This window comes from Parambassis ranga, chromosome 7, assembly GCF_900634625.1.
Source record: "Parambassis ranga chromosome 7, fParRan2.1, whole genome shotgun sequence".
Lineage (NCBI taxonomy): Eukaryota > Metazoa > Chordata > Actinopteri > Ambassidae > Parambassis > Parambassis ranga.
Window position 1 is genome coordinate 435,831 of NC_041028.1, and position 16,315 is coordinate 452,145.

At 45.2% G+C, this 16,315-nt stretch overlaps 1 protein-coding gene across 1 annotated transcript; it reads left to right on the forward strand.

Annotated features, from left to right (window-relative positions):
• The first annotated feature begins 13,930 nt into the window (after positions 1 to 13,930).
• LOC114438431 (N-acetyltransferase family 8 member 3) lies at positions 13,931 to 16,058 on the forward strand. Its single transcript, XM_028409772.1, has 2 exons — positions 13,931 to 13,949; positions 15,316 to 16,058. Exons 1-2 carry the CDS (start codon positions 13,931 to 13,933, stop codon positions 16,056 to 16,058), a joined length of 762 nt encoding a protein of 253 aa, XP_028265573.1.
• The last annotated feature ends 257 nt before the right edge of the window (positions 16,059 to 16,315 follow it).

The window sequence follows — 16,315 nt, forward strand, 5'->3', positions numbered from 1 at the left end:
GGCAGTTATTAATGAAAGAAAAGTAATAACAAACATCTACAGCTGACATCCATCACATCCAAGAAACAATATGGACCGCCTCAGGGACAGTCAGTCAGTGCGGTGGGGTCCTGCAGTTCAACATCCAAACTCATATCATCAACATTACAGCGCCTCTGTGCAGCCTCAGTGAGCCGCTCGCATGTCTGCAGAGGTCCTGCTAATAAGACTCATTTAATTCCACTGTTAGGTTTAAGTGCACAAACCACACGGGGAGACTCAGTCCTGGTGGTCCGGTCCTTCTCCGGTTATTCTCTATGACCCGTGGACGGCTCCAGGCTCAGCACCCCGTCTCTCTAATGGCCACACTGAAGAGGAATGACTGCTTCACTTTCACTCCTGCAGGGATTTGAACCAAAGATCCTTCACTCATATTAGTGTTGCAGCGACTCGGCTCTTCTGTCACCTAATTGGTTTCAATTTATGGGGCCGCAACGGCACAAAAGAAGCCTCATAGTCGTCTTTTAGGGTGACACTTTTAGCTTTTGTACACACAAAGCTTAATTAATGGGAGGGGGATAGAAGAAGGAGGAAATCAAGGATGAATTATAACTCATCCAATTAAATCTAATTGGTCAACAGCAGCTCAAATTTAGGCAAAACAAAAATCTGTGAGGCTGAGTGACTCGGCTCGTTCTGCTCGTCTGTGTTTCTATTATCAATCCTCGTTCATGTGGTGGATGATTTCCATCATAAAACCTGACACTGTTGTTCTGTCTGTTGTTCACTTTGATCCTGCCGCTGAAACCTCGTCTACGAGCACCTCTGCAGGCGCCACGCCGCATTTTTCTTTTTTTACTTTCAACATTTCAGCTCAGCTCCAACTGGCACATGTAGCTCCGGCGAGTGCCAGTAAGCTGATGTCATCCTGCCAATAAAGTGTCTGCTGAATACTTTCAATTAGGCCACTCGACCAGCTCCGAGGAGAACGCCATCACAAAGGGACACGCAATGCTGCAGCTCAATTAATTGGATAGAGCTTCATGGCTGAAATCATTGTGTCATTTCAGCGCACAAATGTTCAGCATACACACTTATACAAAGAGTTTTATGGATATGAAGCAAGATTACATTGTAATACTGAGTTCCCGAAACAACAGAGGGAAACTTTGCAGGTTTGGATCCAGCTTTGTCCTCCTGCCTCCATGTAGTGGCCACTTTTATAAGCAGCAGACAGTGCAGAGGAAAGAGGCATTAAAAAAAAGAAAGGGGTGAGGAAGGTGGTGCAGAGCTGCCTGGTCCCGGGCTGAGACAGCTGATGTAGCCGCTGTCTGCAGCGGTTTTTTACGGATGACAAACATTTTACAGGAGAGGCCACCAGTTTAAAGCGAAGGTCCATCCATCCATCCGTCTAAACATCTATCCATCCATCCAAACCTGCCATCCATCCATCCATCCATCCAAACCCGCCATCCATCTGTCCATCCAAACATCCATCCATCCATCCATCCGTCTAAACATCTATCCATCCATCCAAACCCGCCATCCATCCATCCATCCATCCATCCATCCATCCATCCATCCATCCATCCATCCATCCAAACATCCGTCACTGCCATGTTGGACACAGACACCATCTTGGACCCAGACTGCGCAGCAGAGGTCAAAAGGTGAATCTGCATCTTTGCTGTTTTGCCCTCTTCCATGTCGAGCACTCCTCCCTGAACTCTCTGCATAGCTCAGCTGCTTCATTCGCTGCTGCAGTTTTAGTTGAAGAGAACTTTCAGTTTTTCGTTGGGTCCGTGTTCCATCCACTAACATGGAGGAGGCTCTCTATATATGACCTATACTGCAGCCAGCCACCAGGGGAGCTGTCATTTTACAGTCAGTTTTACTCTGCATGTTATATTAATTAGCAGAGCTTGTTGTGCTGCGACGTGCACACTCCACCATGTTTCTTCTTTGGAGGGAGACCTATGGAAAATAGTGTTTATTCACTGTGGTGCAGTGTTATTAATAGAAACGTAGAACTTCCAGGTGTCTGCATGTGAGTGAGAGTGAATGTGCAGAATGTGAAGTTTACAGTGATGCTGCACTCATTTATCAACAGGACTGTACCCAGAGGTGAGGCAGAGACAGTGCAGACTGGATAAAGGAGGGAGCAGCATAACTGAAGCACTGTGTTAATCCCAGCTGAACCTCTTCACCTCACCGTCAGAGGTGTTACAGTCTTTGTGGATCAGACTGATGTATGAGACGCATGCAGCTTCAATCATCCTTATTTACACCATGCCTCCAGATCTGACAGCTTTCTTCATTATAAACTGAGTGCTGACTGATATGAGATCAACAGTGAGGGGAAAGTTAAAGAAAACTCATGCAGATGGTTGAGTTTAGCACTTTCTGAATTCTCAGGCTGGGAGCCGATGGGCTCATGAGCACCACCCTCATTTCAGTTCTCCATGAACTGAGAGAAATGCCCTCAAACGTGGGTTTGCACAGGGACAGCCGGCCGCTCTCAGCCCTGTCAGAGCACAGTAGACAGAGGAGTCTCATCAGCACTAAGAGCTGTCATCACATCTACACAGAGCCACTTCTCCTGCCTGAGCCACCGGGTCAGAACTCATCACTCCGAGCAGGTTTTACAAAGTTCTGGATTAAATTACGTGTCTTCTTTAAACGCAGCTGATCGGAGCATTGATCTCGGATTGGCTGATTGACGTCGCAGCAAGCTCCGCAGTGATTGGCTGCTGGCACACACCTGTGCAGGCACGAGCTAATCACGTCACTCAGGTGCGCGGCGCGGATTTTACAAGCAGACCCGGTCACGGACTCGGTTTCTGAGGATTACTTGGATATTATGTGGGATTAACAGTCGCTGCTGTGGATGGATTTTGGATCAGGAGTCAGGACTGAAGCGGTTCGGCCGCTCAGCCCTCCGTGCGGCCCGCTGCAGGTAGGCCCAGCTGCTGCTGCTTGTCTTGACTCGTCCTGCTCGGTGCTTGTTGCTTCACAGCTGTTGTGATGTAAACAGGATTTATGGCCGTTTCTGGACTCTGCTCACTGTTTGCTGATGTTTGCTGCTGAGTCTCTGCACATGTTTTTATAATGATGGATCTGCACTGCGCGCATTATAAGGCCGTGATCCAGTCAGGCTGCTGCTGTCTGGAGGGGGGGACACTGGACATGTTGAATTCGTTTTTGGTTCATTTTGTCCTCTGTAGCTGCTCATACTTGATATGTAGCTGAGGGTTTTTGACTCATTTTTAGTGAGGGGTTTCCTCCTTCTTATTTTCATAGTTTTTTAGAGAGGGGAGGAGGTCAAATATATGGAAACATGAGGCTCTGCTCATCCCAGCAGCTTCAGCTCCACACTGCACTGACTCTGGTCACACAGCCAGGTGAAGCAGAGCTGCAGATTCTGTGGCACTGTGTAAGAGCTGCTTCCTGGTGTTTGCAGAGGAGGCTGCACTTGATGATGGAGGATCACTGAGGTCTGAGGATCACTGAGGTCTGAGGATCACTGAGGTCTGAGGATCACTGAGGTCTGAGGATCACTGAGGTCTGAGGATCACTGAGGTCTGAGGATCACTGAGGTCTGAGGATCACTGAGGTCTGAGGTCTGAGGATCACTGAGGTCGGAGGATCACTGAGGTCTGAGGATCACTGAGGTCTGAGGATCACTGAGGTCTGAGGATCACTGAGGATCACTGAGGTCTGAGGATCACTGAGGATCACTGAGGTCTGAGGATCACTGAGGTCTGAGGATCACTGAGGATCACTGAGGTCTGAGGATCACTGAGGATCACTGAGGTCTGAGGATCACTGAGGTCTGAGGATCACTGAGGATCACTGAGGTCTGAGGATCACTGAGGTCTGAGGATCACTGAGGATCACTGAGGTCTGAGGATCACTGAGGTCGGAGGATCACTGAGGTCTGAGGATCACTGAGGTCTGAGGATCACTGAGGTCTGAGGATCACTGAGGTCTGAGGATCACTGAGGTCTGAGGCCTCGTGTGCTGCCTGCTCATTCTTATTAAGCAGCAGGGCTTCATTTAGTTTTGGAAGGGTTTAGCTCTCTCAGCAAGAGCCCTGGTTGCTGCTTGCATAATGATAAACTCAACAATAAACTCATTTCTACTCATTTCTATATCAGAGTGACGTGTTTCATCTGCAGATCATTCAGAGAGAAACACACTGTTACTACTTCACTTTATGTGATCGGATTACCTGCAGATCCAAGAAAACTCAGACTGGATGTGGCAGTGAGTGTTTCTGTGTTATTGTGTTGCAGTGAGTGTTTCTGTGTTATTGTGTTGCAGTGAGTGTTATTGTGTTATTGTGTTGCAGTGAGTGTTTCTGTGTTTCTGTGTTATTGTGTTGCAGTGAGTGTTTCTGTGTTATTGTGTTGCAGTGAGTGTTTCTGTGTTGCAGTGAGTGTTTCTGTGTTTCTGTGTTTCTGTGTTTCTGTGTTTCTGTGTTTCTGTGTTTCTGTGTTGGGAACTTGCTGCTGTCGCAGGTCTGGATGGAAACATGTCCTCTGTGCTGCTGCTGCTCGGGTGGGGAGTGGCTGCTCACCTCGTTTGTTTCCAGAGAGCTCGTCTCTTCCAGGGAAACTGTAAGTGTGATCGTTTCTTTGAAGACAGGCAGCCTAGTTTTTTTCTGTCTAATTTGTAGACAAGCTGCATTTGAAGGGTGCCGTGAACTTCTGCTGCTTCCTGCCAGCAACGTAGGAAAAAGATTAGAGAGCCGTTTTTATCACATTATATTGTTTCTGTTAGAGTGCAGCAGGGATGATGGACAGAAATATGTGGACGCCCAGTTCGTACGTGTTTGCTGGCCTCCATGTTTCTGGTTCCCTGTTCAGCCCATTAAGTATTTACAAAGTCTGTTCAGGTCAGAGGAGGTAACGTCTGCGAAGGTCATTTCTTTCAGCTGTTTGTGCCAAAAAACCACAAAACTTTCATCTAACTCCTCGTTATCTGCTCTGAAGCTGCAACAGTTATTCACTGAATGGAGGTTTGGAACGGTTAGTCTGGAAACAGCAACACTGCTGCCCCAGATAGATAGATGGATGGATGGATAGATGGATACTTTATTGATCTCCAAGGTGAAAGTCATGAAAGTTTTAAATCACAAAAATAAAATGACTAAAAAAAATCACAGGGTCCCTAAACCCAAGCATTGACTTCAAGAGGACGGAACAGAAAGTGCTAAAGTGCTAACACATGTGCAGGCTGTAGGATTCATTGTCGCTGCTCTCTGTTTTGAGAACACTTCATTTCACCACGATGATGAAGTGTCACGCTGCTTTGTTTAGTTTTGTTTACTTTTCTAAAATACCAGCCAAAACAATGCGGATTAATAATATTCTCCAAACTACATAAATTGCTTTTGTTCCTTTCAGTCCCAGAGTTCAATTTGCACTCTCAAACAGTGCTTTCACCTTATCAGGGAGTCATGCTTTTATGCGTCGTGCATCTGCATTTGTAATGTGTTACATCAGATAAAAATGATTTGATGCATAGAAACATTTTACACTCGAACACTCTCTACATCTAATCATTCTTTTTGTGGAAACAGTTTGTCAGAGTCCATTAAAAAAAGCATCCTCTCAGTCAAACATGGAGGAGGCTGTTTACTTCCAAATGAACACAGAGCACTAACAGGTAATGGACAAATAAATGACAGAGTGCCACTAACACATTCTGCTGCTCTGCAGGGATGTAAAGCGGGGCATTCCATCAGATTGTCGGCATTAACATCACAAATTAAAAGACAGCATTTCACTTAATGGGCAGGAGGAACACATGAATGCTAATCACATTGTTATGGATTAATGGAGGAACTTTCACAAACACAATCTTAAGACGGATTTTATGGTTTTAAAGCAGTTGGTCCATCTTTGTGGATGTAAGTGATTAACATGGGCATTGATGGGATTCCTTTTAAAACTCTGGCTGCCGCCATCTTGGTACCACATGAGCAGGCCTCTGCAGTTTCTCCAGTATTTATATACACATAGATCCATAGAGCCTTAGTGCCTGTCAATCAAAGCAGGGCTGCAGCGACTAGTCGACTAGTTGACGGCAAAATTTGTCAACAACTAATGTAGTAGTCGACGGGTCGTTAGTGACGTCATCGCATGGTAGCAGGTGAAACGTTGCATCACGGAATGGTTCTGTGGCTCGTGGCGGAGCGGGATGGTTGGCGCTTTGGGTGCAAGAGGTCCCAGGCTCGAGGCGGATGAATCGACGACAGATTAGCGGTCCAAAGTCGTCGACTATTAGTCGAGCAGTCATTAAGGTGGGCGCTGACTGGTCGACTATTGAAACAGTCATTAGTTGCAGCTCAAATCACAGAAGTCACGCACACAATACATTAAATTTAAGTCTTAATAAAGTTAAAATCAGAGAAACTGAGCTTATCGATAGAGACTGGTCTACTGAAGCAGGGCTTTTATGGCAAATGCTGTTTTTTGGCCAATATGTTGGACTGACTGACTGTATGAAAAATAAAACAGTTTAATAACTGCAAAGTTCACACAAACATCTGAACTTATGGTCTGCCTGAGTCTGAAGGTCATGGCTGCACTAAGAGGTGATGGAGGTGGAGGTGGAGGTGGAGGTGATGACCTTTCAGCTGCTTCCATTGCATTCGGCCTTTCTCGATGTTGTTGTTGTTGTTGTTGTTGTTGGCTCAGATTAGGTTTCTGTTCAGCCGTCATGCTACATTTATTTTGAAAAGGTGTTTGAATCTATTACACATAGTCAGATGTATGATGTATGATAGATAATACCGCAGGCCTCAAAACCACATGAGCACCTTCTCAAAACCAGAAGCATGTTTTAGTTTATTCCAAAAAGATTAATTTGTCTTCACAAAGTTATATAATAAAAGTTTTCTTTTTTTTAGTCAGACCAGTTCTGTGTGTTAGTACCTTGACATGTTTCAACCACTTCCTGTAGTCTTCGTCAGAGGTCACGAGTTGTTACTGCTGATTTCTGCAGGTTGTGGTGCTGAGGAAGCTGGCCTACAGATGGCGCTGCTCCCAACCTGGAGTAGTAGGAGAGGCCGAAAAAAGTCTGACTGTCTGACTAAACAAAGAAAATTTTTATTGCATGTTTTTGTTTATTTTTATTGACTCACATTTGGAGCCAGCCCCCCACAGGCCATGGAAGGAACTGCAGGATGAATGGACATTAGAGCGTGGTCTATTTTGATGAATGTGTCTTGTATTCGTGAGGATTTTTTGGGGTCTCTGCACTGGTGTTGTCTGCAGTGTATTCTTTATAAATCTTGTTTAGCCTCCATATTGTTCTAGCCATCATCAGTGAGGGGTGTCGGTGCCGGCAGGAGGACAGGGGGAGAAACTGATCTGCTTCCAGGAGTCGAGGCTTTCATGCATGGTTTAGTTTGTGCACCATATTTCAGTCTGATGGGAGTGAATGTCACCACGGACAGAATCCAGGTGTTAGTGCTGGTGTGTTGTTAGATATTAGAAACATTTTGTCACACTTAGACACTAAATGATGGGATTTAAGGCAAACCAAAAGTAATAACTGCTTCCCCTAATATCCGTGTGATCCATGTACACACACGGGTGTTTAGGTGTAGTCTGTTGTTAAATCCTGAAACAAATCTGCTCTGATTAAACAGAAATGTGAGCAGGATTCCACTCTGCCCTCACCGCTGTTTGTTTAATGTTGTTTTTGCAGGTAGTCCAGACGTTTGTGTCACAGTGACATGAATGTAATGTCTCCCTGTTCTAATTTGTGTTCTCCTCCGTGCCTCCTCCTCCTCCTCTTTTTCATCAGGATTTCCTTAAGATGCTTCTTGTCTGAGACAAATCAGTTGTTGTAGCCTCACCCACAGCCATGCAGGGCCCTGTATTCTTTTTCAGCCGTGTCCCCAAGTCAGTAATTAACCTTAAACTATAATGAAAAACAAGACACCGCGTATTCACAGCTTTATCTGCCTGTGAAATCCCTCTATAATCCCCCCCCAACATCTCCCGGCATATTTGGTGGCGAGGTGGAGGTGAGCAGCTTTTTAAGTGTGATAGATGGAGTTTGGTTTCAGGCTGCTGCTGCTGCAGCTTCTGTCTCTGACCCAGCCGTCCCCCGAGAGGCTGGGATGAGCCGCAGCCACGGTGTAGTTCTGCTGAAAAGCCTTTTGTTGTTGTTCCATCTGCATTCAGAAGAAGAAGAAGAAGAGGAGGAGGAGGAGCAAGAAAACTAACTTTACTTTTTGGGGGGTTAAATCTTCTGCCTGTGTAAAGGCTGCATGTTTAGATGAAGTTAATAAGTTAAGAGCAGCTCCAGCTGTGGTTTATGTAAAGCTGGAAGTCTGAGAATCCTGATGAAGTTACAGAAAAGCTTCTCAAATTTCTTTCACTGCAGTTCATTAGGGCGCCACCTAGAGGCCATTTGATTTAAACTCTGTGTTTACTCAGCAGCTCAGGACGCTGAGCTTTACCTTTGAAAGCTTCGTAGCCGGATCCAGACCAGTCAGTGTTCTATGAGGAAGTTCTGGTCCGGTTACAGGTCTCCTCAGCAGCCTGTTGATTCCTCGTTTCCTCTTCTTGCAATTTATTGATCAAATTATGCAACATATGCTCCTGATAGACTACGATAGGCAATATCAGGCTCATGAATGAAAGCCTTGGCCCCATTTGGCAGCAGCCTTCGTACGTCAGTCGCTGTGATTTAAAAGGTTTCCTGACGCTGCAGCCTGCACGTTCACTTAATGCCAAAGGGTCTCTAACAATGCAACACAACCAGCTGCTCACAGTGAACGTGGAAATGATAAGAAAGAACTTTTTCTTTTCGAGCTCAAAGAGTTTGTTTTGATGATAAAAGGCTCGACCCACCCGCCGGCCTAAAGTCTGAATCTGAATGCCACACGTCGGAGTATGAATACTGAATCACTGATTAACACCCGAGGCCTGGATCAGACAATTATCAAGATCAGGGCTTAGATGTACCACAATGTCCCAGACCACAGCCTGCACAGCCAGGTTCAGTACAAACGGGGGTCCAATGTCCCCAAACAAGGATTCTATAAGAATCTCTGCATGCTACTCTGTGACCAAAAGTAAAGGGACACTTTGTGCAGCTTCAGTTTGTCTCTTTTCAGTTGAAAATGTGGAAATCTTGATGCAGCAGTCTACGGGATGGCTGTTTGCATTATTGATTGATTATTATCATCAGTGTATTCTGACATTTTTGGACAAATCAGTAGAAAATATCCTGAAATCGTTCCTGTTTCCAGACTAATAATAGATAAGATAAGATAAGATAAGATAAAACTTTATTAATCCCGAAGGAAATTTTTGTGCCAGAGGTATCAAGTTGCATTAAATGCAGTTAAGTACAGAGTATAAGTGTCACTATAATCCAAAAATCAGAGTACAGTACGCAGTATGAGCACAATATATGATACATGGATACAATATGGAGATGTAAGGTGCTAAGTAAACATAAATATAGACAAGTGGAGGGAATGACAGTGATGCCTGACATGATTATCTAGCGCTTCTCCCTACAGAAAGGGGAGGAGTTATACAGTCTGATGGCCACTGGCAGGAAGGACCTCCTGTGGCGTTCTGTGCTGCTCCTCGTAGTCTCAGTCTACCACTGAATGTGCTCCTGTAGGACAGCAGTGTGTCGTGCAGGGGGTGAGACGTGTTGTTAGGAATACTGAGGAGTTTCCTCAGTATCCTCCTCTCCGTCACCTCCACCACAGACTCCAGCTCCACTCCCAGCACCGAGCCAGCCTTCCTAATGAGCTTGTTGAGTCTGTTGGTGTCGGCCGTCTTCATCCTGCTGCCCCAGCACACTACAGCGTAGAAGATGACGCTGGAGACCACCGAGTGGTAAAACATCTGCAGCATGGTCTGGCAGACGTTAAAGGACCTGAGTCTCCTCAGTAGATACAGGCGACTCTGTCCCTTCCTGTATATTGCCTCTGCGTTTGTGGACCAGTCCAGTTTGTGGTCAATGTGGACACCCAGGTATTTGTAGCTGTCCACAATGTCCACGTTGGTACCCTTGATGCTGGCCGGGTTTGGGAGTGTCTGGTGCTTCCTGAAGTCCACCACCAGCTCTCTTGTCTTTGTGACATTCAGCTGCAGGTGGTTCTGTCCGCACCACTCCACGAAGCTGTCCACCACACTCATATACTCCGCCTCCCGACCTCTGCTGGTACAGCCCACAATGGCAGAGTCATCCGAGAACTTCTGCAGGTGGCAGGACTGTGAGCAATAAAATAAAAGAAATAATAATTCATTGACTGACGGTCGCAGCTTCAGGGCTTGGAATGTGGATTTAAATAATAACTCTGTGTGTTTGTCCGCACAAATCTTCCCAGTTTGTTGTGAAAGAACTCCCCCATCCTGACCCCATCACCTATAATCTGACTTTATAAATGCTTTGACGGGTGGACACAGGTGACGGATGACTGTCCACATACTTTTGACCATATAGTTTTCAGCACTACCCCCCCCCCAGCAAGCAGTTAAGGCAGCAGTGGCAGGGAAAACGTCCTGTTAGCAGAAAGAAGCCTGAGAAAGAAGGCTGAGAGTTAGTCGAGCCTGTTTGCTGCTTGCTTCAGCTTTAGCCCAAGCACAAACCTCCAGGACGGAGACATGAGGCCCCAGCACAGGTGTTAAAAAGTTAATCTCAGAGACTCCCATGTTAGAATGTCCAACTGTACGCAGCAAAGAACATGTTTACAGCCAAAAAACATTCTGTAACTTTGCACCATTGCAGAGACCAAAACGTGCAGATTCATGTTCTGCATGAGCTTCATGATTCATGTCATATGTGTGGGGTTATTATCTTTTAGATGTGTGTGAGCTTTGTCGTGAAGCTTTGTCCAGCACTGATCATCCTGCGACACGTGCCTGCTGTCTGAATGCAGAGCACTGTGGACTGTGTTTCTGTCAGGATAAAATCACCGGTGCTTCTCTCTGTGAGATGAGACATTCACGTCTGTCTGCCGGTGAAGTGTCTTCGCGGTTGCTGTGAAGGATGCATGACTTGCATTGTGATGAAGGGAGATTATCATAAAGCCAGATTTGTGAGGAGACATCCTTCCAGCCCTCTCGGGCCTGTTGTGATTGCCGACTTTCATTATGTTTTCTTATCTCTCATAATCTAAAAGCAGTGTTACAAGACAAGCAGAGCAGGGTGTGCTCCCTGCTTCCTCTGTGTAATTACTCTGCAGCTCTTTGTGATTGAAAAACAAAACATGAATGAGAGATTCACTTCCAGGCACCGTGAACGATGTTTGTGCAGAAACCTGAAGACCGAGAGTGGCACATAAATGTTTTTCTCTTAATGATCAGTTACCATTAATGGTAATGTGGATTAACACACACAAAAAGTTTTTAGATTATGTTACCTTTATAGAAATACACCAAACGATCAAAGAACTGTTAATGACATGCTTTTTGTCATGAGATCGTTTCCCATTGACTGCCCTGTTAAAATGTTTACAGCCTGGCTCAAAGCCTGGTCGTAGTTGATAAGTTGCACTTGTTTTAATTATAAAAGGACTTAAAACTATGCATGAAGTGTTGGAGGAGACTGATTTGAGCGACAAGCGTGTGCTCTTCCTGCGTCCTGCCTCTGTGACTGCCGCCCAGCGCTGCTCCACTCGAGCTCCTCTTTGGTTTTATTTGGAGTTTCAGAAACAAAAGCTTTGCCCATAGTTTTTTCATACTGTATTATTTCAGATGTTTTATTTACACTGTGCCAAAAATCCTTCAGACGTGCTATATACAGAGGTTTACGGTTCCTGATGACGCTGCCTGAAGCTATGCCCGTTTCTATGATTTCTTACTATACAGAAAATTTAGTGCCATTTTTGCATGTTCAATATTTGGTCAGAGAAATGTCACTGTTTGACAGTATTAGAATCTTGGCTACAATCATGCAAAAAATATGAGATCTGCATGACAGGAAATAACCCTACCAACCAGCAGGTGGCAGTAGTCTGTATTTGTGGTTCAAAAAAGGGAAACAGGAAGTGCTACAGTCGGAGTATGAACAAAGTAGCTTTACACCAGTTTTGCTTCAGTTTCTTCATCATTCAGTGAGTTTTGTATGTTCTCTCTTGCACTAGTTTGCAAAGCTCAACAGCCAATCAGGTTAAACCATCTGACTGTACTGATGATATCACGTGGTCAGGTGTCAGTGCCAGCAGAAGCAGGAGGCGCCATTAAAAACTAGATCCCAGAGTCTCACTGATGGGCCAACATGGCCGCCTGCTGGCTCAGTGTGTCAAATCAAGGCCGTTTACATCCTTTACTCAAAGTCAGCTAGATGCTAGCTTCATGCTCTGAGCACAAAAACATGTAAGTGTCCGAATCCTGTCTGCACTGTACATTCTATACAAGAACCAAAGCATCGGCGTGATGATGAAAGCTGGTAAACAGGAGTCTGCTGGGAGCGGTTTAGCTCAGCGTGTGTGGCGAGGCGTGTATGCTGCAGTGATGGCCGGCCGGGGAAGTCTCAATAATGTAACGCTTTAATCCCTTAATGTCGTCTTTCTTTGACAAGCACAGGCTCTTTCCTGTTCAAACTCTGTGCGAGTACATGTCCGTGAATAAGAATGCACGCGTCTCAGGGGTCCATTAGAATCAGAGCGTGTAGTTTGTCGACAGCAGTTAGTTTCCAGGGCAACTTTTTTTGTTGTTGTTTCAAAACAATGTGCAATCAGCTCTGAAGCACTCTTACCTGCTTTTATCAAGTCAGATTTATATCACCTGCAATTATGGAGTATTATGTACTGAAGCAAGCCATGACTCAGGCACCATGTCAAGTGTGACTTGATTAATGCAACCGCTTAATTCAAGTAATGGTTCTAACCAAGCAGCAACAACAACCTGAGAAATGAAGCTCTTAGTGTCAAACTGCAGTTCCTCCCCACGGCCTCTGGGGGGTAAAAGTGAGTCAAACCTCTGTGTTATAATATATAACTCTGAAATCAGAATCATCAACACAGGAAGTTATTTTACCACTAAATATAATATTACGGTTCATTTCCATCAGAGCGCCTCTCACTGTAAACACATGCTCACCAGATGTGATTACAGCGCCGCTGGGGTCGGGTTCACGTGCAGGGTTCATCCTTCAGGAAGTAAAATGGTGTTAGAAGCTTCCTGACATGCTCGACCTTCCAGCACTCATAAATTCATGAGGCAGCTCTATTGATTTAAACGGGTGTAAAGGCATGTCTCTGCAGAACAAATTGAATCATGTCAGAGGGCCATCGGGTTATCACAGCAGACACCGTCAATGACAACACCACAGGACACGCTCAGGGCCAGGGGATGTTCATTTTTACTCTCAGCTAATATCACAGGGAAGGAAAGGGAATGAAACAGCCGGAAAAAGAGGTTAATAAGAACATTTTATTCTTGGAAATATCTGCGGAGTGCTGGAACAGACCCTGCGTTCACATTCTGCTCAGCTGTCTGACTTAATATATTCTGGGTCTGTGCTCATCCTCCCTGAGAAATCCAATGATAGACTTCTTTACTCTGTTGACTGAGGTAATTAAGTAAAGAAAAAAATCCTGTGTGTTTCATTATCAAAGTAACGCTGTGATTCATTTCAATTAAAGCTGCCTCAGATCTCAATCTTAACTAAAATTTCTTCAATATTTGATACAATCAGCAGTAGTTATGCTTCAAAGTCACTGAAGGTCAACGCTCTGTGTGTGTGTGTGTGTGTGTGTGTGTGTGTGTGTGTGTGTGTGTGTGTGTGTGTGTGTGTGTGTGTGTGTGTGTGTGTGTGTGTGGTCCTAGGTGAGCATGCTCAGACTAGTTTCAATCCCTTTTGTGAACGGCTGATTATCAGAATCTGTTGCTTAAGTCCAGGCAGAGCAGCAGCAGCGTTAAGTCTTTCAGAGTGAGCGAGTGACGAGGGGGAAAGAGTCGGCATGGCCCAGAAAAGTAACAGTAAGTTCTGTTTGTTCTTCTCCTTACAGTTAGAGAGGCTGCAGATGAATGGCAGCGCTAACATTTTTGTGACGTTTTGACCTTTTGTTTGTTTGTTGCCTCAGGATTAGACACCTGAGTGTGTTGAATTCCAGTTTTTCAGCGACAATATAATCATCGTGTTCAACTCAGGTCACTAAAAGTCAGGTTTTATTAATATGTTGAAGGATCTAAACTAACCATGAAAATCAATTTATTTTTTTGCTGGGTTTATTTTTATTGTGCAACGAATTTCTTCAAATTTGGCAAAAGTGTTCAATAAAGAACAAATGTGGTGCTCAAAGGTCACAGTGGCTTCTTGCATGTTCAACAGCTGTGCCCCGATCAAGCTCCAACCTTCAGGTTTAAGAAATGAATAAACTAGTGTTAAAAACTGCAGTTCACAAAATGGCCTCTAGGGGTCTGGCTCCAAAAGTGAGTCAATCCCCATAGACCTCTACGTTCAAATGTCCAACTGTACAGCAGAAATAAACATTTTTTAAATCAAACTGCACAGGGGAGCATTTTAATATAACTGGCTTGAGTTAATTATATTAAGGCTTAATTATACTGCACATAATTAGGGTGTGATCACTTTTCACACGGCCTGCTCCCACACTGACCCAACATAGATATAAATGGGTGGGTGGCATTGCAGAAGGTTGGTCCATATAGACAGTCAAGGGTCTACGTTCAATCTATCATCTGCAAAGGTCTGACTTCCTGTCACAGAATGCCATGTGTGTTGCTTAGCAACAGGCAGTTTATAATAAAAATGTTTATAATAAATACTTCTTGGCCGTCAGAGTTGTGCTTGTGCAACCTTGAAAGGAAAAATCTTTGTCGCGAAAGGTTTGCTTGGGCCCTTGTTGCACCCTTTGCATCTGTCGGCCATATTTGAAGGAGATTCTGAAGTGAGGTGGCTTTTTGTTATGCTGCTGTGATGCAGCAGGCTTCTGAATGAGGACAAACCAAGCAAAAGTTCTGCACAAATGTAGCACTTTGACTCCATCATGGACACTTATAGGCCATGTTGGAGTTGATAATGACCGATTACAAATGAGGTCAAACCTCAATAGACACATTCGTTGCTATGAATAAAAATGCTATTTAAGAAGCGATTTAATAATAGTCCACTGTGGCGTCATAATAAGCTGCCGGTTACATGAAGCTTTTTACTACATAATGTGAGTCTCAGCGTTTGTAAACCTGGAGCCTGTCATTCAGTGTTCAGCAGGTTACGTGAGCACATTGAGCCCATTGTGAAATGCAGCTGGAATTCCTGATTGCAACAACAGGCAGATTAGCCTCACTGAGCTCTCCCCCCTCCCCTCTCTGTTTCTTTCAGCTCAATTCTCCATCCGGGACTACAGACCCTCGGATCAACACGTGGTCACGTCAATCTTTAGCGATGGCGTCCTTGAACATGTTTACCCGGCCTTTTTCAGGGCCATGAGCCATCCGGACCACGTTGGTATCGCGCTGAGCATTTGCATGGCCGGCTACGTGCTCGGAGGCAGCTCCTACTTCCAGGCTTTGCTCTTTGGCAGCGCCTGGGCCGGCCTCATTTATTACTGCTGCCACGATATCTATGAGGGCTACATGCTGAAGAGGCTAAGCACAGACATGGCTGACATTCAAACTACCTACCTGGAAAACCCAGATAACGGCTTCTGGGTGGCAGAGGTGGACGTCAACGGCCAGTCCAAGGTGGTGGGGATGGTGGCGGTGCTGGGGAAGAGAGGAGAGGAGGACATGGAGAGGTTTGAAGACTGGAATGGAGGGGTGGTGGACGAAGGCTTGGAGTACGCCGGGGACGGGAGTTACGGTGAGATGTCTCCGGTGGTCGTGGAGTTTTCGTGGCGACGGAAAAGCCTGGGCTCGCAGCTGACGAGGAAGGCTCTGGATTTCTGCAAAGAGCGCGGCTTGTCCCGGCTCGTCCTGGATGTCAGCTCGCCCCAGATGGCGGCTGTCTCCATGTGCCAGAAATTCAGCTTTGTTCAAACCTCGTCACACCGCAACACGCACGCTAATCGCTGGTTCTCAAAGCTAGCCAGAATAAACGTGATGCGAATGGAGAAGCTCATTTAAACATGAACATTAGACCTCAGCACCGCCAGAATGCTCCGGTTAATTTATGCTGTTTGCCTCGTTAATGCTGCTCTGTTCATGTCTGGTTTCTCATGTCTCCACCTTGCTGTCATGGTAGTCTGAAAAACAAAAAACATTAAATTTCATGTTTTTCTTCCACAGCATTTTGCTGCTTTAATAGTCTTCTTGTACCTCCTCTTGACTTGATGTATTATGTATACACCTGCACACACAGAGAGAACAATGAGACAATTAGT